The sequence below is a fragment of the Osmia lignaria genome, chromosome 16 (genome assembly GCF_051020975.1).
Source record: "Osmia lignaria lignaria isolate PbOS001 chromosome 16, iyOsmLign1, whole genome shotgun sequence".
In the NCBI taxonomy this organism is placed as follows: Eukaryota; Metazoa; Arthropoda; class Insecta; order Hymenoptera; family Megachilidae; genus Osmia; species Osmia lignaria.
This window is the reverse complement of record NC_135047.1, coordinates 6,812,765-6,835,899: the sequence shown is the minus strand read 5'-3', so window position 1 is coordinate 6,835,899 and position 23,135 is coordinate 6,812,765. Positions and strand designations below refer to the sequence as shown.

Here is a 23,135-nt window from a genome sequence, read left to right as displayed (position 1 = left end):
CTGAGCATACATGGAGCGTAATAATGAATCTGTATATACATATACATTATGTATATTTCTATATTGAAGTAATTCGATCGAGTCCATCCGTTAAATAAACACAGTTCGAGATACGATCCTGTCGTCGAGTAGAATCGAAGTGTTTGTTTTGGTGCTTTCGATTCACGTTCGCAAGCTTTTACTTGCTTAAAGAGATCTCCCGAAAGAGAGTCTTTTATTGTTCACGCATCTTTTTGCCGGCCATGCTGAGTACCTTTCATTTGATTATTTCCGTTTTATTCAGTTATTGTGTTATGGAATGATCGCAGATTTCCGTTTGTTCGACACACCACTTGTACTGCTAATATACATATATATATTTCTATATATCAATATTTATATATATATACATGTATTTATGATTTGGTAACGCTCGTTAACGCGCATACACGTGATTACGGAACCCCGGTCACTCTCGAGTCATACTTGAACGAGAGATTTCGGATGTAGCGACAATCGAACGAGCACAGTAATAATTAACACGTGCTTTTTCTCATTTTAACGAAACCAGTTTGAAATACATATACGTCGAACGAAGAGAATAACGATACGGCATTAACTTGATAAATCTCGGTGCGAAAATATTGGTGATGGTAGTTAAATTCTTTTGCAAACTCGACTCGAATTATTATCGAGACTGCTTTATCGTGATAATCGTCGCCCTGTATCTCTGTTTTTATTTTTATCTCCTTTTTTTGGGTATTGCATTTTTTATTCACCTTTTTTTTGGCCCATGTTTAATAGTAAGAGAGTAATTAAATGTTGTTGAACGTTGTTTGTGTACTAATGCAATGATATGATCGGATAGTAATACGAATCGAGTGTTGCAACAGCGAAAACTATGAAGTATTGTTTATTTTTTATTTTTTTTTTAATAATCAATTAATTTTTAAATGGTGCCGGAACAATCACCTAACTTTGCTGTCTTGTTTCATTTTTTGTATTAAATCTTCTACCCACTTCTGTCTACACTGTTCTACATTCTTCTGCATGGCGTGGTTGGTTGGTAGTGGAAAGGAAGAGAATGCTCTTCCCAACAAATTGCAAGCGCACTTGTAAGATATTTACCAATTTTTATTATTATTATTATTATTATCATTCATCTCTCAATCATTCGTCATTAACAATCATGTTACTAATATCCGTTCCCGTGTCTTTTTCTTTTCACCGTCTCACATTTCTGTTTCTTCTGTTTCCATTTAAAGCTATCGATCATTTATATCTGTTAGTTTCTGCGAATGTAGAACGTAGAATGTAGTGGTGATTCTGTCTCGCGAAACACGCTGATCGTTAATAATTTTCTTACAGTACTGGACAAATGAATTTAGATGAATTATTAAAATAAAATTTTGCGAAAGGAAGTTTACTTTGCTCGATATTCAAGGAAAATTCATTTATCCGGTACTGTGTATCACTGGATCGTGCGACTCATTGGAACCGCAATCATCATTATTATTTTTCGTTCAAAAAGAAAAAATAAGCTTGAATAATTTGCAATTGTCAAGCTGCTTACGTAGCGGGGTGTCTTTAAAGGTGAAACGCTTGACAAGAAAGCACACGTGGCCCGTGGATCGATGCTCTCTGAACTCCTTTAGTTACATACGTCACGCTGTTTGCATTTCCTCTGAGTACACACGACAATTCAAACCGCATGCCGTATTTATCCTTTAGTTTCGGGTGTTACGCCTGATTTGAGAGTAGCTTAGACAGTACGCCAGATAGTAATAAACACCTGCCTCCACCTTGGGTAATTCGTGTCCCTGTGTATCCTAGAATCTCCTGTAGCCTGTAGTCGAGATACTTTTGAATAGAATTAAAGAAAAAAAAAAAATTAGAGGAAAAAAATGATGAAGAAGAGGAATAAGAAAACGAGAAACGTATAGCGTGTGTGCGATGCTTATAGGACCTGTAACCGCTTTCGAGTCTCGCGAGAACATTAACGTTGCTAATGCTTTGTTCGAGCGTGTTCGCATCACGTGCATACATTTAGAAACGAGCAACATTAGTACACGTTAGCATCGCGTAGCTCGAAATGTTGCGTGCACTTCGGTGCATAACACCGTCCCCTTGATAATCTTACGTGTTCTCGCCGCTCCATTTCGATAAGAACGTGACAAATGTAGCATTGGAATTATTAGAATTAAAGTCACACCATCATCGATCATTTAGCACGTTACCCCTTAATTCTTTCGATGGCACGAGACTAAGAGATCATTTCCTTTTTGACCCCCTGTTTTTATTTTATTCGATCTTTTGTCTCTCTGTTTTACTATCACTTTATCCACCCTCGTACGAGCTGCTCGGAAAACAAACTGAATAATAATTGATATATTTCGAAAAATATTTTCCATAATTTTTCATAATTTATTATTTTAAAGTAGGTTTGTCTTCTGAATGGGTTCGTGTAACGTTACATCACTCGTTCACGTTCCTTTAAGCATCGCCACGATTATCTCGTTGAATTCTTTGCTTTCGGTATAATTTATTAAGCATTGTGTATTTTTTTTTTCTTAAATCAGGGCATGGCTGAGAGGTGCAATCGTCCTGGTATTTCTGCTGGGGCTCACCTGGACATTCGGGCTCCTCTACTTGAACCAAGAATCCGTCGTGATGGCGTACATCTTCACCATATTGAATAGTCTCCAGGGGCTGTTTATCTTTGTGTTCCATTGCGTTCAGAACGAGAAGGTAAGGGAATACGTCGGGGTCCAAACGTCTACCTTACTTTAGATTCTCTGCGACCTGTTGTTACCCGGGTTTTTAGATAACTCCGAGAAAATCATAGTCATCCGTTCATTCTGTCATCCTTCTCGATACCATTTTTCATCGAAAATCGTATTCATGAGAAACAAACAATGCGAAGAACTTGAGACAACGTAATGGTGAACGATGTTAAGCTCTCCATTGTATGTAAATTACAGTTTTGATTTTGTAGCGGTGGCTGAAAAGTAAGCGAAAGAAACGATTCGAGGAGTTATATCAAAAAGTGACGTGTTTCGAATCGAAAATAATGCAATTTTATATACATTATATAAATATATATATAAAAATTGTAAAACTGTTTCTATCGAGTAAGTTTATAGCAACATTTATTAATCACGAGTCAAGCATCTTGTAACATAAGAATTCGATGCACTCTGTACGGAAAAGCGGATTCTTCGTATTTATAAATAAGTAGCAAATAACTACCTAGGCAAGATGATTTGAGATTAATCATGTTATATAACGCGACAAGCTGGTACACAAACGTACACGATGACAACCAATGATGTCTCAAATAAAGTGCTGTGGCAATCGAAATCACCCACGTTTATTTGCTGTATCACCGGGGATCCTGTAATATGTTTTGCAGCTCGTTATCTTTCGTTTCTATGATTTATTATAAACATAATTTATACTTTGGTTGCCACTGCAGGATGCACCGCTGTTTTCTTGATTTCTCTGTAAATTCAGCACCAAAACGCTTCGTATAATCGCAAACATGTTCACCTAGTTTCTCGACATACATACATAATGAATCGTGATCAATATTTTCTGTTTCATCATTTTTTGTTATATTTTTCATAGAAAAAAAAAAAAACGAAACGCGCGCTCGCACTTGCCTTGGTTCTTTGTGCACCGTTAAAAACCTTTCGTTCGGGGGGTGGGTTTGCTTTGCCATTCCAGGTGAGGAAGGAATACAGGAAGTTCGTGCGCCGTCATTCCTGGCTACCAAAGTGCCTGAGGTGCTCGAAGACGATGACCGGAAGCTCCGGCGGTTCATCCGGTACCAGCGGCGGCGCTGGCGGTGCAAACGGCGGCAAGGACTTCGCCTCGCACAACACCTCGTCGAATCCATCGGCGCCGACGACGGACAGTTCCGGATTGTCGCCTCATGCCGCCTCCAATGTGGGTACAACACCGACCACCTCACCGCCGAACAATCACAACAACCTGACAGCCGCCTGTAACAATACGAATCTTTCGATAAACGTGAACCTGAACAATTTGTCGCTGAGGTCGCCGGTCGGGGCACACCAGATGCACATGATGGCACCTAGCAACCACAATAGGCATCCCGCTCAGCAAGGTATCCGATAGCCGCTTTTACACCAAACCGAGAAACGAATTTCTTTTGACAGTTATCAACGACCAGTCTGACAGCTGTGTCTGTCGCGAGGGATACAAAAATATACGTACGATTTAAAGAGGGAATATATTTTCTTTTTGTTTTTTGAAAATCACGAAGATGAACAAAAATAGGTCTCTCTCTCCCTCTCTCTCTCTCTCTCACTCTATTATTCCTGCCGCTGTATGGCTCTAGCTGTGTATTGTACTCTGCTCGCTCTCTATTACTCCACTATTTTTTTTTCTCCCCCTCTATCGCTTGTTTCTGCCAGTAACGCAAGTATGATTAATGGTACTGGAATTAATAACGCACACTCCCTTCACCGCCGTTCTGTCACTCGTTCCACGAACGTCACCCTAGTTGATACCGCGGAGGTACTTGTACTTTTATCGTAGACGAATTCCTTCGTCCGCAGATCGACTGCGATTCCAACGTGAACTCGTGTTTCCAAGCTCGTTGCACGATCATCCAGCTGATTAGGAACAGTGGTTTCCGTTGCAGTTGCCACGTGAACCTTTTCGATTTAACCCCACACTGTCAGGGTTGTTCAAGAGTTCTTATAATATCTTATAATCCATGCACTCTGTTCTTCAGTTTTTTCCTCGCAACGGTTTCTTCTAAGATCTCATAGAATTTCGCAGGCAACAAATTTTTCCCAGTTTAACATCTAAAGGAAATATCAGAGAAAATCGAGGGATTCAAATGCCCCATCCGCCTAGTTAAGCGTCTTAACCACTGTCACCGCCACCCTTGGCTCTCTGTTCGCTCGTGTATGCTAATTCGACCGAGTCTCCCTGTCATCTTCGAAGCTACGCCCTCCTTCCTTCCTTCTTCTCTCTTTCTTCTTCTTTTTTTAATGTGTTACCCCAAGTCTGTTGCAGGATAAATTGTGAAGTGGGTGTCCTCGACCCTCCTAGTCGCGCGGTTCCGCTCGAAAGCGACGCGTGCCAGAAACACTTTTTTTAACGTCGCCGAGAATCGCTTCGCCGCCTCGAAAAGCTAGCTCTGGAGCGAGACAGGCTAAAAAAGGCATTTAACGAACCGTTCGACTCTTTCGACCCTATCGCGTTCGTTGTGAAGAGAATTTAGAGAGAACAGAGAGAGAGAGAGAGAGAAAGAGAGAAAATTAGGGGATTGAGATTAGGGGTTGAATAAGAGTGAGAGAATACGACGTACAAGGGTGGTTGGTTTGAATGAACAGAAATAAAAAAAAAGGCGAAAGAGAGAGGGGAAAAGAGAGAAATTATTGAACGTGGTCGTGCCGCAAATTCGTATGATAAAACAACGATACTCGCTGGTAGATAAAACGATAACTCCACCCCCTAGCTAATCGCGTGCCATTGTGTTTTCTGCAAAAAATTTATTGCCAATTGTTCAGCGAATTTATCGGATTTAGTAGAGATTACTTGCGGCTCGAGCTGTGTTCTCCAGCTGGAAATGACGAATGACGTTACAGGACGATTATGTAATTGCATTGTACCCCTTTTTGAAAATATTCAAAGTACCACATAACTGTAGAAAAATTCATGTTTCAAGCACAAGAATCAATTATTTCCCTCTCTCTTTCAAAGGGGAGATCTCTGTTTACCGTCAAAGAAAAGAGCAACGAAATGATAAAGTGTTTGTCACTACGAAAGCACAGGGGGAAAAAATACAAGCACGCTCTCTCGCTCGATTTTGCACACCTGTAAACACGCGAAAGTACTATTTGCAAGACCTCCTACTAACAATGGTGATTTTCGTGCTTCTTATCTGGCTCTGGGTTTGGTGTAACGCGGTTGCTGGCTACTTTGTACCCTCTTCCCTTCCCACATTCCCCTCTCGACGAATGAACCGCGATATTCGTCGCAGCGAGCCTCGCTTGTGCTCGCCATTTATTTCAGATGTTCCGGATCGTTAATGAAACGCTAATGGCACGCGCACGAGACACGTAACGAATCTGTAACATCGATGATTTACAATCGGCTTCGCAGTTGCGCCTCTGATGGCTGACCTCCGCTCGAGAAACACTTTCCAACCTGTGTCCTCATTTTCTCTCCACTAGCTGGCTGTTTGATATCTGTAATTAATTTATCATATTCAATTTAATAATATCGTTAATTGTAAATAATCGTGACCAGTTGTTTAACACATTAATCGCTAGAGAGACGATAGGAATAATTAACGTTAAGAATTAATATTCTTAATTATGAAATATTAATATCATTTTGACTCTATTAAGCATGGCTATTTTTATTATGACGGTCAATGTGTTAAGCATTAAAATCGGGCACTCAGAACATAACTTACTAAAATGTCAGCAATTTCTATCGCAAAGCTTTAGAAAGGCCAGCTCCTACATTCCAACCGGTAGCATCTGTTCTAGCAAGTTATCTGTGGCTTGTTCGCAAACCTGTTTGTCGCTTATCGACTCCTTTTTATTGTCGAGGCACTGATGCGCGAGCCGACCGGTAACTCGCAATCACTAGTTGAAGAAGTTCCAAGAAAATTTGTCTGGATCACGAAGAAAGTATTCTGAAAGATTCGTAATGTACGAGCGAATGTTGAACGCGTGGGCAGAATACGTGCTATATAGATCCTTAAAATAAATGAAACAATTCTTCGCATATCACTAAGAGACAAGCTTCGAATTCTGCCCACGTAATTTTAAAATATCTTTAAGTCGCTTGTTGTCGAGCAATCGTTCAATCGAAGAGCGTACAAGTTTTCTACTTTCAATAATTTCATTTTTCCAACTGAGTTTCAAATTTTTCTGCGCTCTCCGATTGATTTACTTGATTCGGTTCACAGCCTGACAAACGCACGTCTTCAACACGCGTTCGGGGTGTTTTTTAACACGACGACCGGTCACTCGACCACGAGGACAGGGGAAAAAATCACAGAGACGAGAAAGATCCGCGATCAAGCGATCCCTCTTGTCTCTCTCACACCTCCTCCGCAGCATACACACGCTCGTTCACCACCTTCGCTTTCCACACACCTACACCTTCACATGGACGTATTTTTTTTTTCCTATTTTTTTTTTCTCTCTCCTCATTCCGTGCGTCTCGCTAATTAACACCGGGTGCACACTCGACAAGAGGTGAGATAGGGTAATACGGATCATCGGAGTTTCTAACGAGTCCAGCTCGCGTTTGAACTTCGAAACGCATCTCGCTGTTCAATCACGAGCGTAAAAATTATAATTAGATATGGAACTAACAGGAAAGATTGTCCTGTTGCGATCGGTATTACGCTGTTTTTTTTTTTCTGAAACAAATGACCCAGTCTCGGCACGGTTGCGTGTCAGCTACACAAAACCTTATTGAAGACAGTACGAATACGAGGAAGACTCGTTCCTCTCGTGTGACGATCTCTGATGCATCTTACCTTGCTCCACTGCAGCCTGATTATTTTGAATAGAAAGTAAAGATTTAATGTTCTTGAAGTGAACAGACTATGGAAGATTTGCGAAATCAGGTTAAAGGGTACAAAAACTAGTAGTACAAGTCAATCATTTTTCGTACCAATTTTATTAGAGTCCAATACTAATTTCATATTAAGTTTACAATTAAATTTTTCAACAATCTGTATTTGCATGATAAAAGAATCTTAACTAGATGGCTCTTGGACAGATCATAAAGCAGTCAAAATTAATTCTTGCGCTAGAAAATTCTCTGCGGAAGTACGTAACTTGCTCCACCGTTCCAAGCGTAGGAAAACGGTTGGAAAAATCTTGGCTACGTATCGACCGGAAGTGGGGTTCGCGTGACCCGTCCACGTACGCCCGGAAAAGCGGTGCAATCGCGTATCGTTCGTCCAGGACAAACACACACGGCGATGGACGCGAAGGTGGCCGAGGTGTGCGTGCTGACACCGCGTATCTCAGCCCGTTACATCGTAGATTCGCTCGTGTACGAGTTAAATCCGCCACGCTTCCGGCGAGCATCACAGCTCCGCGCGATATCATCGGATTTCCCTTCCTCCCTATCTTTCGTGTTCGTGTCATTTCCCAAAAGGTCACGGGGCCGGAGGTCCTCTTTTAAACTGTCTAACGCTGCATCAAAGTAATCTTCCATTCGCGACGAGAACCAGGGCTCTTTGTGTCGGTGGAATAATCAACGACGAAGACGATTATGTTCAAAGAACAGGCTTCGGTGATGAGATAACTGCGAAACGTTTGATAATGTACACTGGAATGAGATTGAGTAGAGATGGAGATGTGGAGCAAGGTGATTTGTCCAGGGCTTCGTGAGACTCGGGTAACCCTTTGTTTACTGGTAACTCGATAAGCCTACGTGCTTGGTATTGTACCTAATAGAACTTTCCCCTGAACAGAAGATAATGATAATTTAGAACTCGTTAGTTTCAAAGGGCGGGTGTTCGGAATCATTTATCCTCTCAGAGACGAGAAATTAGTGAGACGACATAGTCGCGAATTTTCATCTCTGCACACAACATCTAACGACTCAATCATTTCTTATTTCGCTACGAAATCAGTAAACGGAGGGTTGAGAGGAAACGACGAATGGTTCGATTTTTACAGTACCTGGCGTCCGGTCGAAGCTGGGCGATAGTCGACAGGCAGCCGGCAGTAGCAGTGCCAAGTGAATCCTCTCCAACAGAGGCTCACATCGTGGCCACGCTGCCGTACGCCCGTCACGCCTTCTTACCCTCAGCTCCTAATATCCCCAAATCTGCCACCGCCACTTGGGGCCACCTTAACAAAAACCTCATGTGGAAGGTAACTAACTCACCTGCAGCTAAGACTCTCACTCGGTAGCTCGCTCGTGTCGTGTCCTGTCGTGTATTGTCTCGAACGAACTGTCTTATTTTTTTTCTCTTTACTGCGATTGTTTCTCTATTCACTGCATGGTGTGCCATGATTATTCTTATTTTTTGTTTTTCATTTTACTAAACAAGCACCTAGAGACACATTATGCACACTTAGAAAACACCTCGTGATTTTTGACAGGACCAACGTTTCGATTCAGCATGGAGGTGTGGGGAAAATGTTCCCGATTACTAATGTCCGTCCTATCAAGAGCTTGGGTCTTCCCTTATTCCCTTTTTTCAATTCCTACGTGATCGTTTATTTTATTTCGGAGCCACGATTTTTTTTTTTGAAGTCCTGTGGTCAAAGATTTTGAAATTGCTCCGATTTTCACGATAAATTGTAGAGTATATACACTGAAGAAACACGAGATCGAGTTCAGTTCGTTAATGGTAGACGTCTTTCGTTTCGTATGAAACGCGTAGCTCGCTCTGTGTGTTTTACCTTTTCGATTAGTAGTGAAAGAATGAAACCATGAATGTGTCGATGATCATAGTCCTTGTACATATCATACACAGCACGTACGGAATCTTCTCACTCGTCTCATCGACCATGCATGCGAGCTCGTGGATTTTGTGAAACATTTTCGAGTTCACCATAACGATCCTCGTTGAGACTCGATATCCCATCTTTTGATTCGTAGGAGCCGCGCGAACGAAGACGTAGCATTTCCAAAATTCGGATATCATTTCGCATTTACTATAATTTATCCTATTTGAAGCAAGGCATCGGAAAAATCTTCGTTCGCGTAATCACAGATCATCCAAATCCCTCATGTATCAAACCGTACACACATTTTATGTTCCCCCCGAAACGCATCCATCGAAAAATCGCTGAACGAATCTGTCTTTCCGCAGAACATTTCTTTTAAATCGTACTCCCGCGACTCCGGACACGGCGGCTCCGAGCAAGAGGAGTCGCCCAGGACGCACAACACTTTGACCCTGGGCCATTCCGGGCGGAACCGTGGGGCAAGGGTGATGAACGAGAGCAACGAGATCATCGGTAACAGAACCATCGGCAGCAGTAGCGGTAGGAGGATCCCGAAGCACAAGTATACGGAGATCCTTGACGGTCGTGCGAACGGACCTGCACATCATCAGATGCACGCTCATCACGGTCAACACGTGCATATTCCGCGGGAGCTGACGAACGAGGACGAGCCAGTTTACGAGGAGATAGAACGAGGTGGCGTCGGTGGTGGTGGGGAGATCCAGGTGTCGGACATGTCCGACGAAGACGGCAGAAGGCAAAGCGACATGAGCAGACAGTCGTCCAGGAGTTACGGCGATCACAGACCATTGATACCGTATTCGCCAGCCACCGACAGGAACCTGGTGCATTACGGTCAGACGCTGACAGAGCGTGGCGGTGGCGGTAACATTCATTGTGACGCGAACGAGTACAGTCCCGCGGTGGAAAGGACCCTGAACACTTGCTGGGAGAAGCTGCGGAAGCAGCAGCAAGCCTGGTACGAGCGCGGTGAGTTGCCCCGTCTGCCCGCCACCTACGGGATACCCCCTCAACAGGATCACACGAGGACGGTCGCGGTTCTCGACGGGCACACGGTCGTCTGTCACCTGCAGCCTCAGACGGACATGTACACCGGCCGTGGTATGCCACCACCTTCCTACAGCGAGTGTTAGGACGTCTCATTTCATCTTGTCGTCCTCTTCGTCTTCCTGCACGAGGACGACCGATGCGCTCCTGCTCGCTGTCGAATCGTCGCGTTGTGCTGGTCGACGCGTCGAAGAAACGCGTCGTTCGCGGATCAAGGAGTCGTGTCACGGATCGAGAAGATCGATCGCGGTCCCTTGTACCGACCACGGTGGTTCGTTCCTGAAGAGAGCCACGATTCCGGAGCACCGATGCGTCTCAGACTCGCTCTGTTCATCCGGATGGTCCGGGTGAACGGGACCGACGCGTTCTTAGCTCAAACGAAACAGCGGCTACTCGACGACCCGTTCGAGGCCGCCGCGTTTCTCTTAGCCATAACGATAAACCGGGCCCGGCCATGGAAGGGCCTTCTTCTTTCTTTCTTTCCGTTTCTTCGGGGATCGCGTGCACGAGGCTGCGAGTGCGGCGGATGTCCACCGCCAAAGGACGTGTCTGTCGTCCCGAGTTGGATTCGTGCGACTGTCTGTGTGCGTCGATGCGTGTATGTATGATTAAACGCGGAGGATCGAGTTCTGTACGATATAGAATCAATTAAGCGGACCTCCTGTTAAAGTAATCAGTCGTCGTTGTACCGTCGAAAGCCATGCGCGCGCCTCTGGGATTGGCTCATCGAATGGCGGATATGATGTCGTGCGAGGAACGATAAAACGTGACGAGTCCTCTTAGGTTGCTAAGATCCGCTAGGAGAACATCGGATGCGATAGGTTTCAAGGAGTATTTCATGTACATCGGGAAACAGGCAAACGTAAGGATCGTAACTTTCGGATAAACTATTTCCTTGCGTTCTCGAATACGATCTTCTCGTTTGTCTTCGACTTTCCTCGAAACTTGTCCTCGCGAGCGTCGAAGTCGAGGAAGGATATTCCTCGATGATCTCGTCGATCCAATCTTTTCTCGTTAACGAGCCACGATACTGAGCGAAGTGGACGAAGTGAAATTTAGAAGACATATCGAGATCGACGTTGGGGATTTTGTTGAGGAAATCGTTCGCTCGTTAACGATCGACGAGAATTCGATTTTGATTCCCGAACGGAATCGGTGACGACTCGATAAAGGAATCTGGAGCTGGTGTTTACCTGTCAAAGGTCTTGCATTTCATCGAACGGTGGACAGCGTTCAGTGACATATCGCGTATCGCTGATCGATATTAAATCTCGCTCCAAAGCGTAGGGAAGAAAGTAAAGTTACTTAATCGCTTATTTCGATTAACGAGTATCGTGTTTATATTAGCGATCGCATCATAGAAATAATCGCTTCTAAAATCTACGTTTCTCGAATGGCAACAATTTCGTGGGGTAAATTCTAAAAAAAGAATATAGGAACGTGTGTCCATTTCGTGCGTTTCGATGATTAAAAATTCCTTCCAAAGGAAGGCAACAAAATTCACGGCTAAAAGTATCTTTATCGGTCGTCCTAGCCAGCTCCTCACTGTACATTGCTTTGGAACGTTACGTTTTAGTCCCAGAATGTTATTTTTATAAATAAAAAAAATTATATATATATAAATGTATATGTATGTATACAGTAACGATATTATATATATATATACATAAAGAAAACCCGAGAAGAACGAATGGGCGAAAGAGTTGTACGAAACAAGTATATATATAAATATATAGTGATACAAAGCGATTTTCCGAGCGACGTGGAAAAAGCAAAAAAAACTTAGTCACTGTTTTTTACTATTTTTTAAAGAACAAAAAAGGTATATGTCGTAACCGCGTAATCTAATGTGTAACTAAGGAAACCCGCGCGCTATTTATTTTTTATCATCCGTGAGTGTTATCTAATGTGTAATTAGCGGACGTGTCGAGGTCGACGATCGATGATGCGCGATCGTACGAGCGACAGGTTCGATCAAACGGATCCATTGATCGCCGCCATCGGATCGTCGCGAGTCTGGTGACGAAATTTTATGCTTGCAAGATGATCCTTGACAGACGGATATCGACTACACCAGACGCCATTGTAGCTCGATATTCTTCTCGAATCGATGTAATTGGAGAAAGTTATGTTGGATCAATTAACTACGGTAAGACTAAATCATTTTCTTTTTAATCATGTTACTCCTACGGAAACTGTGGTTCCATACGAGACAAAATGCCTGCCAAATTTTTCTTCTTTCGACAAGATCGTTGTGTGTTCACGTTCCCAGAGATCATGCGAACGCAGTGAATTCATTCAACATAATCTTTTTCACGATGTGACAACAACTTTCTACATCGTTTCTCCGTTTAATTTATTTCTCTGCTCAGCCGGGCCGGCCGTGATCCTTCTCTCCGGCAAACCGTTGTACGTTAAGGCGACTAAATCTATAGGCGAATTATAAATAGCGATAATCAGCGTTAAGGGTACCAGCTATTGATAAGCGTGCGAACGTTTCCTCCGACTTGTAAAAGAAACGTTATTGCTCAGTCTGGCATCGCGCTAACCCGTTCGCGGTTATCCTGGTTTCTTTAGACCCTCCGCACAAGCGTTAGATATGGAGAACAAACACATCTGGAAGCCGTTTCTGTCCAGCATGTTAAAGGTAGAAGGAAAACGTGTATGTACAGTCTCGTGCAATTTAGGCTTATTTTAGTTAACAGAAAATATCATAATTTTTATTTAAAAAGACAGCAATAATTAGTTTTTTCAAATTTAGAATTTTCAGAATTATTATCTTTCAATTAATTATTTTTACATTATTCAAATTTTCAATGGTGATTCTCAAGGATTATATCAATCAATGGAATCTCCTTTCGCTATTTTCCTTAGAGAAGCCTCCTATGCTCGCTATTGTACATACAATTTTTCAAGCCATGAAACTCTACCGTCTCGTTTTCTTATTCGTAGATCGAATCTACCAGGTAACTCTTGCACGATCGTCGCGTAACGTCACCAATAAAAAATCGTCAAATCGAATAACTTCCTATTACTTTCATACACACCGTTATGGTAATTTTCGTTTATTTACATTCCTTCGTCGTCGCGATAACACGCGACGTATCTTTCGGGTCAATTAGAGGAACGCATACAAGAGACGTTAGTTGGTATCGAGCCTGCAAAGAGTTTACATCAAATAGTCTTTGAGTAGTTCTACTTTATTCTACTTTAAGTAGTAGATTGAAAAATTTTAACACTTTCAAATCGCACTGCCCGATACCCGCGACTCTCCTGCGGATCGCTCAATACACGTAAGTAAAACCATGAACAAACACGTTACGATACGCGACGACGTTATTTTTAACTGGTTAAGGTTTCCATTGTTCGACGTGCGGTCCCGTGAACTCGTATTTCAATTTTTCGAACGTTTTTGTTTCAGAAACGTGTCGACGCGTTTCGACGTCCGCGAGGCGACGGGGATCTAGTTGAATATAATTTTTGTACCAGCGCAACATCTTGCCCACCAATTGCCAGAATGTTAATCGTAAACGCAGCCACATTCCATCCCTTAAATAAGGTGCACGAGCCAAGTAGATCAGGGACGACTTCCTAAGCACACCTCTGTGAGTAGGCAATCGATTTACGATTTCGCGTATTCTTTCTTCTTTATTTTTTTTTCCCCCTCCTTCCTTTACCTTCCTTACTGCTCCTTCAGTTTGGTTTCTTAGCATCGATAACGGCGTAACCGGCGGGCCATCGAAGATAAGAGGACACTGTCGTCATTGTCACGTCACTTTGAAAGGGTTGTTGCGTGTGAAAGAGGAGGAGAGAGCGTTATCGTCGGGAAACTCTCGAAGCGAGGTGTACATAATGTAAATAGGGCTTTGTACATGTTGAACACGTTGTAATGTAAATGGAAAATGAAAAAGACGTGTGAACAGAGAGAAAGAGAGCATCGTGTGCATGATGAGAGAGAGAGAGGGAGGCGACCGAGAGGATCGATGTGAGAAAACAGAAAAGAATACACTAGGTAAGACAAGTTACTAGTAAGTAGTGGATATTACAGTGACTATTATCGTGATGGCGAATGCGTGAGGCGGTTTAACTTAAGTCCCAAGCGTAATTAGTTAATGTGTAAATAAATTAAGCGAGGAAGTAAAAGAAACAAAAAAAAAAACCTATTAAATGAGAGAGCCCAAGTAATCATTGGATATTTATAAATGAACTCCACTAAAGAAAGGTAACGATGGAGATGAACGGTATAGATTCGGACGAGAGTAACGAGGGAATGTAAATACATGGAATCGAGTACTTGTGAATTTAGGCTATCATTATGAGAGGAATGTTAGGAGAGAGGAGAGGAATATCGAAAGGGAACGACAGAAATTCGAGAACCGAATAGAGAAAAGCGTATGATGGTAATGTGCGACGTTAATTGAACGAACAAATATTCACAGTGCATGTTTTATCCTTAGCCGTTTTATAAAATATGAATATCCTTCTTCCTCTCCTACCTCCTTACACCTTATCTTCTCCTCTTTCACGCGACGAAACAGCCGCAAAAGTTGATCTTCTCTCTGATCGAGTACACCAGTCTCTTTACTTTTTTCCACCCTTTTCTCTTTTGCATGCAGCTAAATGCATCTTCGAACCAATCACAATCGTCCTTCGAGATACTTAGCGAATAAATTCGTTCATTTTGCTTGCAATGAAAAAAAAAAAAAAAGATCGGTACAGATTAACGAGTCAGATAAGGAATAACGTTGAATCGATCGCAGAGAATCAATAATTTCATGTAAACAGCAACAGCATCATCTCAAGTCTCCTACCATCTCTCCTATCCATCCATTTCACCCGTTGAAAGTATCGGAATATTTTTCGAATCGGCTTTTTTTCTAAACCGTAATCACCCAAAGAGACACGAAGAAGCAGGGAAAATTATCGCAAAGGTACCGTCGCGTCGCGCGATTCACACATATAGAATTCGTAAAGATTTCTGTGATCTTACCGTTTATGTTCTCTGTTTGTAAGTGATATTTAATACGAAAGGTAATCAACGCGGACAACACGTTTTAGCACGTAACAAGCGCATAAGTCTCCCGTGAATCATCGTCTGCCTGCCTGCCTTGCCTGCCTGCGCACGCTTAACAAGTTGAAACTGAAGTGGAAGACCGAAGAATGAACAAAACAGAAGACAAGACGTGAAGATGAAGAAGGAAGAACACAAACGAACAAGAAGAATTGTAATATCTAGGTATCTCCGATCTACTAAGAGCCTCCGTTTCTTCATTTTTGTATGCTTCTTTAAGACTGTCTGATACAGGAACAAAGGATAAATAAATGTGTACCAATCTCTGAATAAAAAATGTGGCTCGTCTTTATTATTCTGAATATTTCCAATAAAAATAATTATAAGATCATTTAAGTTACAGCTCCATGTTGCATTAAACATTCGATAGCGTCTAATTGATTGCTCCTTCGAGCCGCAATTAAAGGTGTTACATTAAACAACGCCTCCGCGTGTTTATCGATTAAATCATTTTCTAAAATATATCTAACAATTTCCGTATTTCCAGCCAATGCAGCCACGTGTAAAATAGTTTGACCAACGTTATCCGTAGCTCTTACATTTGCTCCTAATTTTATAAGTTTCTTTACTACAGTTAGATGACTTCCTTTGGTTGCTTCATGAAGAGGAGTAGATCCTGACGAATCTCGCGCGTTTAATAAATTTGCATTTAGCTTCATCAGTCGGTCAATTAAACGCTCGTGACCATGGAACGCTAGAAAATCATAGGAACTTAAGTATTAAAACCATAGAGCTTAATTAATAATTTAAAACATAAAAATATATTACCAGCAATGTGCAGAGCGCTGCGTCCATTATTGCTTCGATCATTGATACATTTAATAGATTTATTCACCAATAAATCGAATGCAGTTTCATCTCCAGAACGACAAACCATGTGCAACGACGTCCAGCCGTCTTTATTTTTCAAAGATTGATTAGCTTTTGCGTTCAAGAGCGCAGCGATGCATTCGTGCGCCTCACTTCCAGTTTTCGTACAGGCCAACATGAGAGGAGTCCAATCAGCCCGTTTTAAGGAATCTACAGTTGCACCCTTATTAATTAAATATTTTAAAACTTCGTCGTTGGAAAATTGAGCCGCTTCGTGCAGTGGTCTTTTCATATCTTTGTTGGCAACATCGATTCTGAAATTAGGTTTCTCGAAAGATTCGCATAGGTATCGAACAATATTCAAATGACCCACCCGCGCAGCGACGTGCAATGCAGTATCACCGGAAGCCGAATGCCGGAAGATGGTCCAATCTTGCAGTTTATGCTTCGACACAAGTGCCTGCACCTTCGGTAAGTATCCATTTTGACATATGTACAAGAAGTCCCGAGATAGGTTAGGATCTGTCATCGTTAGATATTATTCAACAAAGTAGTTGCATATACATCGAAATGATAGCAACAGGATGAATTATTTTACAAAGATATAAATTAATTAATAGAAGTGATTTAAAAATAGAATATTTTGGCACATTTCACGAAAATATACTACATCCCTTATATCCTTGTATCCCTGCACCCATTACATTACATTATACTGCTGCGCCGCCGGTATAGCGGGGTCCCAGATACCCCAGGATGAAATAAAGTCGGCCCGCAGCAGCGTAAAGGGGTTCCAGATACCCCACGCACAGTGCACCATTAGTGTTTCGGGGTCCCTGACATCCCAGGATGACATATCGATATGCAGAGAGAATCAACGGCGCAAAGGGGTCCCTGACACCCCGTATACCATAATGTCAATATATAAACACATGTAAGTATCATATTATATTTTCTGTTAGGTTTTCAAGTATACCCAGGTGACAGGGAAGTGGAAATGAGTTGAGAAATATTCTTATATTTCCTATTTTCAACGTTTTATACTCTTTCTAGGTCTAATCTTTCACTTGCTATTGCTATTTCGCGATTTGTTTGCTTTCTACGTTTAAAATTTCTCTATTTCCGGTCAAATCCATCACTATCCTGCATTCACTAATTAATTTGTTTATGTAGATCTTATATTTCGCTAGATTCGGTTGTACCCATCACTATCCCGAACAAGTCAGTTTCACGATTTGTTCGTTTTTCGTTCTAATATTTCGCTACATCTGGTCAAACCCATCACTATTCCGAACAAGTAAGTTTCACGATTTGTTCGTTTTCCGTTCTTATATTTCGCTAGATCCGCTCAAACCCATCACTATTCCGAACAAGTGAGTATCACGATTTGTTCGTTTTCCGTTCTTATATTTCGCTAGATCCGCTCAAACCCATCACTATTTCGAACAAGTAAGTTTCACGATTTGTTCGTTTTCCGTTCTTATATTTCGCTAAATCCGCTTAAACCCATCACTATTCCGAACAAGAAAGTTTCACGATTTGTTTGTTTTTCGTTCTTATATTTCGCTACTTGCTTTGGGGTCCTTGAAACCCCAAATACCAAACTGTCGGTATGGAAACAGTATCGCAGGCGCTCCGGGGTCCCAGACACCCCAAATGCAGTAGATTCGGTAAGCAAAGAGTCTCATCGGTGGTTCGGGGTCCTTAGCACCCCGAATGGTATAATATGGATATGCGGAGATACTCACCGGTGTTTTGGGTTCCTCAAGACCCCAATATGATATCAGGGCGGTACGTAGAGATAGTGACTGGTGCTTCGGGGTCCTTAGCACCCCGGATGGTATAATATAGGTATGCGGAGATACTCACCGGTGTCTCGGGTTCCTTAAGACCCCAGTATGATATCAGGGCGGTACGTAGAGATAGTGACTGGTGCTTCGGGGTCCTTAGCACCCCGGATGGTATAATATAGGTATGCGGAGATACTCACCGATGTCTCGGGTTCCTTAAGACCCCAGTATGATATCAGGGCGGTACGTAGAGATAGTGGCTGGTGCTTCGGGGTCCTTAGCACCCCGGATGGTATAATATAAGTATGGGGAGATACCCACCGGTGTTTCGGGTTCCTCAAGACCCCAGTATGATATCAGGGCAGTACGTAGAGATAGCGGCTGGTGCTTCGGGGTCCTTAGCACCCCGGATGATATAATATGGATATGCGGAGATACTCACCGGTGTTTTGGGTTCCTCAAGACCCCAATATGATATCAGGGCGGTACGTAGAGATAGTGACTGGTGCTTCGGGGTCCTTAGCACCCCGGATGGTATAATATAGGTATACGGAGATACTCACCGGTGTTTCGGGTTCCTTAAGACCCCAGTATGATATCAGGGCGGTACGTAGAGAGAGTGACTGGTGCTTCGGGGTCCTTAGCACCCCGGATGGTATAATATAGGTATACGGAGATACTCACCGGTGTTTTGGGTTCCTCAAGACCCCAATATGATATCAGGGCGGTACGTAGAGATAGTGATTGATGCTTCGGTGTCCCTGACACCCCAGGATGATATGCTGATATGCAGACTGAACCTACCGCGCAATTTACATCCCTGCATTTTTTTAACGCCTGTATTCTTTTCATCCCTATATTCTTTTTATCCATACATATCTTACATCTCTTCATCCTTACATCTCTGCATCCCTTACATCTATGCTTCCCTTCCATCTCTACATCGCTTACCTCTCTTTAGCCCTTACATCACTTCATCCCTTACATCCCTGCAGCATTTTATCCCTGCATTCTTTCCATCCCAGCATTCATTTCATCCCTCCATTCATTTCATCCCTACATTCTTTTCATCCTTACATTCTTTCCTCCCCTACATTCATTTCATCCCTAGATTCTTTTCATCCCTTCATTCTTTCCATCCCTACATTCTTCCCATCCCTACGTTCATTTCATCCCTCCATTCATTTCATCCCTCCATTCATTTCATCCCTACATTCTTTCCATCCCTACATTCATTCCATCCCTCCATTCATTTCATCCCTACATCCTTTCATCCCTACATTCCTTTCATTCCTATATTCTTTTCATTCCTACATTCTTTTCATCCCTACATTCTTTCCATTCCTACATTCATTTCATCCCTTCTTTCTTTTCATCCCTATATTCCCTACATCCCTCCATCCCTAATATCTCTGTATCCCCTGCATCCCTGCATTCTTCACACATTTGCAAACATTTTTATGCAAAATCGTGCAAAATTTAGTTCCCTTCTTCGCCACCAGAGGGCGCTGATTCGATCTCGAAATTTTAGTTCAAATTTTTGCCGCTAGAGGGCCAAAAATTGAGCTTGATTTAGTTCCTTTTTCCAAAACCAGATGGCGCTGATTCGACATCGAAATTTTAGTTCAAATTTTTGCCGCAAGGGGGCGCTATTTTTTCGAGGTTTTCGCGAGACTCTTGAAAAAATAGCGCCCCCTAGCGGCAAAAATTTGAACTAAAATTTCGATGTCGAATCAGCGCCATCTGGTTTTGGAAAAAGGAACTAAATCAAGCTCAATTTTTGGCCCTCTAGCGGCAAAAGTTTGAACTAAAATTTCGATGTCGAATCAGCGCCATCTGGTTTTGGAAAAAGGAACTAAATCAAGCTCAATTTTTGGCCCTCTAGCGGCAAAAATTCGAACTAAAATTTCGAGGTCGAATCAGCGCCATCTGGTTTTGGAAAAAGGAACTAAATCAACCTCAATTTTTGGCCCTCTAGCGGCAAAAATTCGAACTAAAATTTCGAGGTCGAATCAGCGCCCTCTGGTGGCGAAAAAGGGAACTAAATTTTGCACGATTTTGCATAAAAATGTTCGGAAATATGTGAAGAATGCAGGGAATGTAGTGATGAAACGAATGTAGGGCTGAAACGAATGTAGAGGGATGAAACGAATGTAGAGGGATGAAACGAATGTAGGGGGATGAAACGAATGTAGGGGGATGAAACGAATGTAGAGGGATGATACGAATGTAGAGGGATGAAGCGAATGTAAAGGGATGAAGCGAATGTAGAGGGATGAAACGAATGTAGAGGGATGAAACGAATGTAGGGGGATGAAACGAATGTAGGGGGATGAAACGAATGTAGGGGGATGAAACGAATGTAGACAGATGAAACGAATGTAGAGGGATGAAGCGAATATAGAGGGATGAAGCGAAAGAAGAGGGATGAAGCGAAAGAAGAGGGATGAAGCGAAAGAAGAGGGATGAAACGAATGTAGAGGAATGAAACGAATGTAGGGATGAAATGAATGTAGGGATGAAAAGAATGTTGGGATGAAATGAATGTAGGGTTGAAATGAATGTAATGATGGAAAGAATGTAGGGATGAAATGAATGTAGGGAGGAAAAGAATGTAGGGATGAAAAGAATGCAGGGATGTAAGGGGTGCAGAGATGTAAAGGATGGAGCGTTATAAAGAAAGCGGCGATGTAAGCAAATTAAATAAACGCAGAAAATAAAATCAAGGTATATGTATGTTTAGCAGGTTGATCTGCATCCCTCGGCGGTCGCTATAAGACTGATGGTGTTTCACTTCGCTGTAGGTCAAATGGTTGATGGTGGTGCCGCAGCTAGCTACTTATTCTTGAATCAGTGGCTGTAAATATTTTTTTTTTTTTTTTTTTTAACACGGGGAAATCTTGCATAAGACCCCCCACCGTCCCCTGGGGAAGGACAGCGGGGGAGTGTCAGATTCTTACTGACTAAAACCCCGCGGCGACCTGCAATGGCGCTAAAAGGGAGCTCTGAGACATAATGTGTATTGCTCCAGAGCTCTCCACGCCTGGCAGACAGGTGTCTACCTAGGGAGAGGTACAAACTGAGACCTCTCCTTACTGTCCACCCTGCAGCCGACACTGGGGGTCGCACCCAGTGTTGGCCTCTCCTTGGGCCGCAAGTAAGAGCGCCTGGAGCCCCAACTCCAGACGCCTGCGGACCTAATGACCCCACCGATTTTGACGGTGGAGCCTTCCTATTTAATGTTAATCGAAGAGCAGGATCACCACCCCCGATAACATCTTTACGGACCACGGTGGCTACAGTTCCAACCAGAATGGACATGCCTTTGTTACTGATGATGAGATATAACAATGCTGAGCTCGTCACATTTATAATAAGTGATAGAGTGCAGTGGATGGTATCGAAGTACTCTACTTACCGTGAACGTGCGTTAGACTGTTGCAGTGCAAAGTGTTTTGCATTTTTTATACGTGAATAGAGCAGATGGCGCTCGTTCTCAAGGCACAAATTCAAAATCTCTCGAAAACAAAGGCATGTCCACTCTTGTTGAATCTGTGGTCACTGCTATAATTACGATTTTTGTAGGGGGTACTCGGTTCGTACCTACTTACGTCAATAGTCAAAAGTACAGGATAAAAATATGAAATTTATATTATAAAATATTTCTGATAAAATATAAATGAAAAGATATGAAAGGTAGATATGAAAATTTGTATATTATAGAATATAAATAAAGAAATATAATAAGTAGGTGTGATAATTTTGTAGTAACCCTTTATCTAAAATTAGTACTTGTACAATTTTACGGATTATGGCACAACAGGTGTATACGCAACGAATAAATTATTTATCGACAGGTATTGCGTACGCTGTTGGATTTGATTGTTTTCAGCGATTATAATGATTTATAGTGGCAATCGTGAATACACGGCGTAGTTTTGGCTAAATATTTTTACTTGGAAAAGTCATTTCATTTTTACCGTGAAATTTCCATAACCGTTATGCCGAAGCGAGATAACAATGCCAACAATTAACCACCAATAAAGCATTTCCGGGCTGGTTGTGCAATCGAATATGTGAACGCGAGGAGCGTTGAGAAAATCGCTTCATAAGAACGTTCAAGGTTCGATTAAAACCATCCACCTTTCGCTTCGATATAATTGCTGGACTGAAGACGCCTTCGCTTATTCTTCTTATTTATCTTGCCCATCGTGGTTGCATCTGCTTTTGCGTGATGCAAGTGTCTACGATCTTACGATATTACGAATTGTCTTAATCGATTTTCATTAGATACTGTAATTATATCCTGGAATGATTTCAAAAGAAACCTCGATGGTTTGTGAAATAAATTTTATCGGATGCAGAAATAAAAATATTAATTATAATTCTGGATATTGTGCTCATTTCAAAGAAACCTTCTGGATTTACCCCTGTAATAAATAATATTGTTTATATCTTAATCTGAATGTAAATTTAATTTTAGAGGAATGTATTTCTATTATTACCCTGTCAAAGATTGATGGCAATGCGAGGTTACATATTTGAATATAAATCGAATAGAACAATCAACACGCGTCAGAAATAGTTGTAAGCTACGACTTTCTGGATCATTTCATTATTCTGCTGACTCGTAAAGTAGTTGTATGCCGGCAATATCAGGCGAGCCTTTGTCAGCCATAACATCGACCAACATGAGCATAATTCACCCCGCGGTCCCGACAATCGATCGTCAATTTGCATACGATGAATCTCCTTTCAACCTGCATCGCATTCGATCGCGATGTAAAGCTAATTTATGCGATGCGCGAAGATCGATGTTCCGATGCCGTTCTATCGATGCTTTTCCCTTTTAACAACATGTTTCAAGCCTGTTTGTTCATCTATTTCTGCATCGTAGTGGTCAATAATGATGTCACTTCATTCCTGACAGAATTAACAGTGGAC

The 23,135-nt window shown here is 42.1% G+C and overlaps 2 protein-coding genes across 22 annotated transcripts in view; one reads left to right on the top strand and one right to left on the bottom strand.

Annotated features, from left to right (window-relative positions):
• Positions 1 to 14,730, top strand: part of LOC117601225 (latrophilin Cirl) — a 308,948-nt gene extending 294,218 nt beyond the window's left edge. For 13 of the 20 annotated variants that reach the window (XM_076692820.1, XM_034317719.2, XM_034317732.2 and 10 more), the window contains 5 exons: positions 1,050 to 1,094; positions 2,559 to 2,727; positions 3,706 to 3,927; positions 8,673 to 8,870; positions 9,818 to 13,467. In XM_076692820.1, the coding sequence (XP_076548935.1) occupies positions 1,050 to 1,094; positions 2,559 to 2,727; positions 3,706 to 3,927; positions 8,673 to 8,870; positions 9,818 to 10,606 (1,423 nt within the window). In that variant the 3' untranslated portion in view covers positions 10,607 to 13,467. The other 7 variants (XR_013063568.1, XR_013063569.1, XM_034317736.2 and 4 more) reach the window with 7 other exon arrangements.
• A 1,127-nt stretch (positions 14,731 to 15,857) lies between these two features.
• LOC117601227 (ankyrin repeat domain-containing protein 16) lies at positions 15,858 to 17,131 on the bottom strand. 2 transcript variants are annotated; one of them, XM_034317746.2, is made up of 3 exons: positions 16,775 to 17,131; positions 16,360 to 16,715; positions 15,858 to 16,285 (listed from the first exon to the last, which is right to left on the bottom strand). In XM_034317746.2, exons 1-3 carry the CDS (start codon positions 16,882 to 16,884, stop codon positions 15,924 to 15,926), a joined length of 828 nt encoding a protein of 275 aa, XP_034173637.2. In that variant the 5' UTR covers positions 16,885 to 17,131; the 3' UTR covers positions 15,858 to 15,923. The 2 variants fall into 2 exon arrangements, with proteins under 2 accessions (XP_034173637.2, XP_034173635.2); XM_034317744.2 differs by having other exon boundaries at positions 16,360 to 17,131.
• Between the last annotated feature and the right edge of the window lie 6,004 nt (positions 17,132 to 23,135).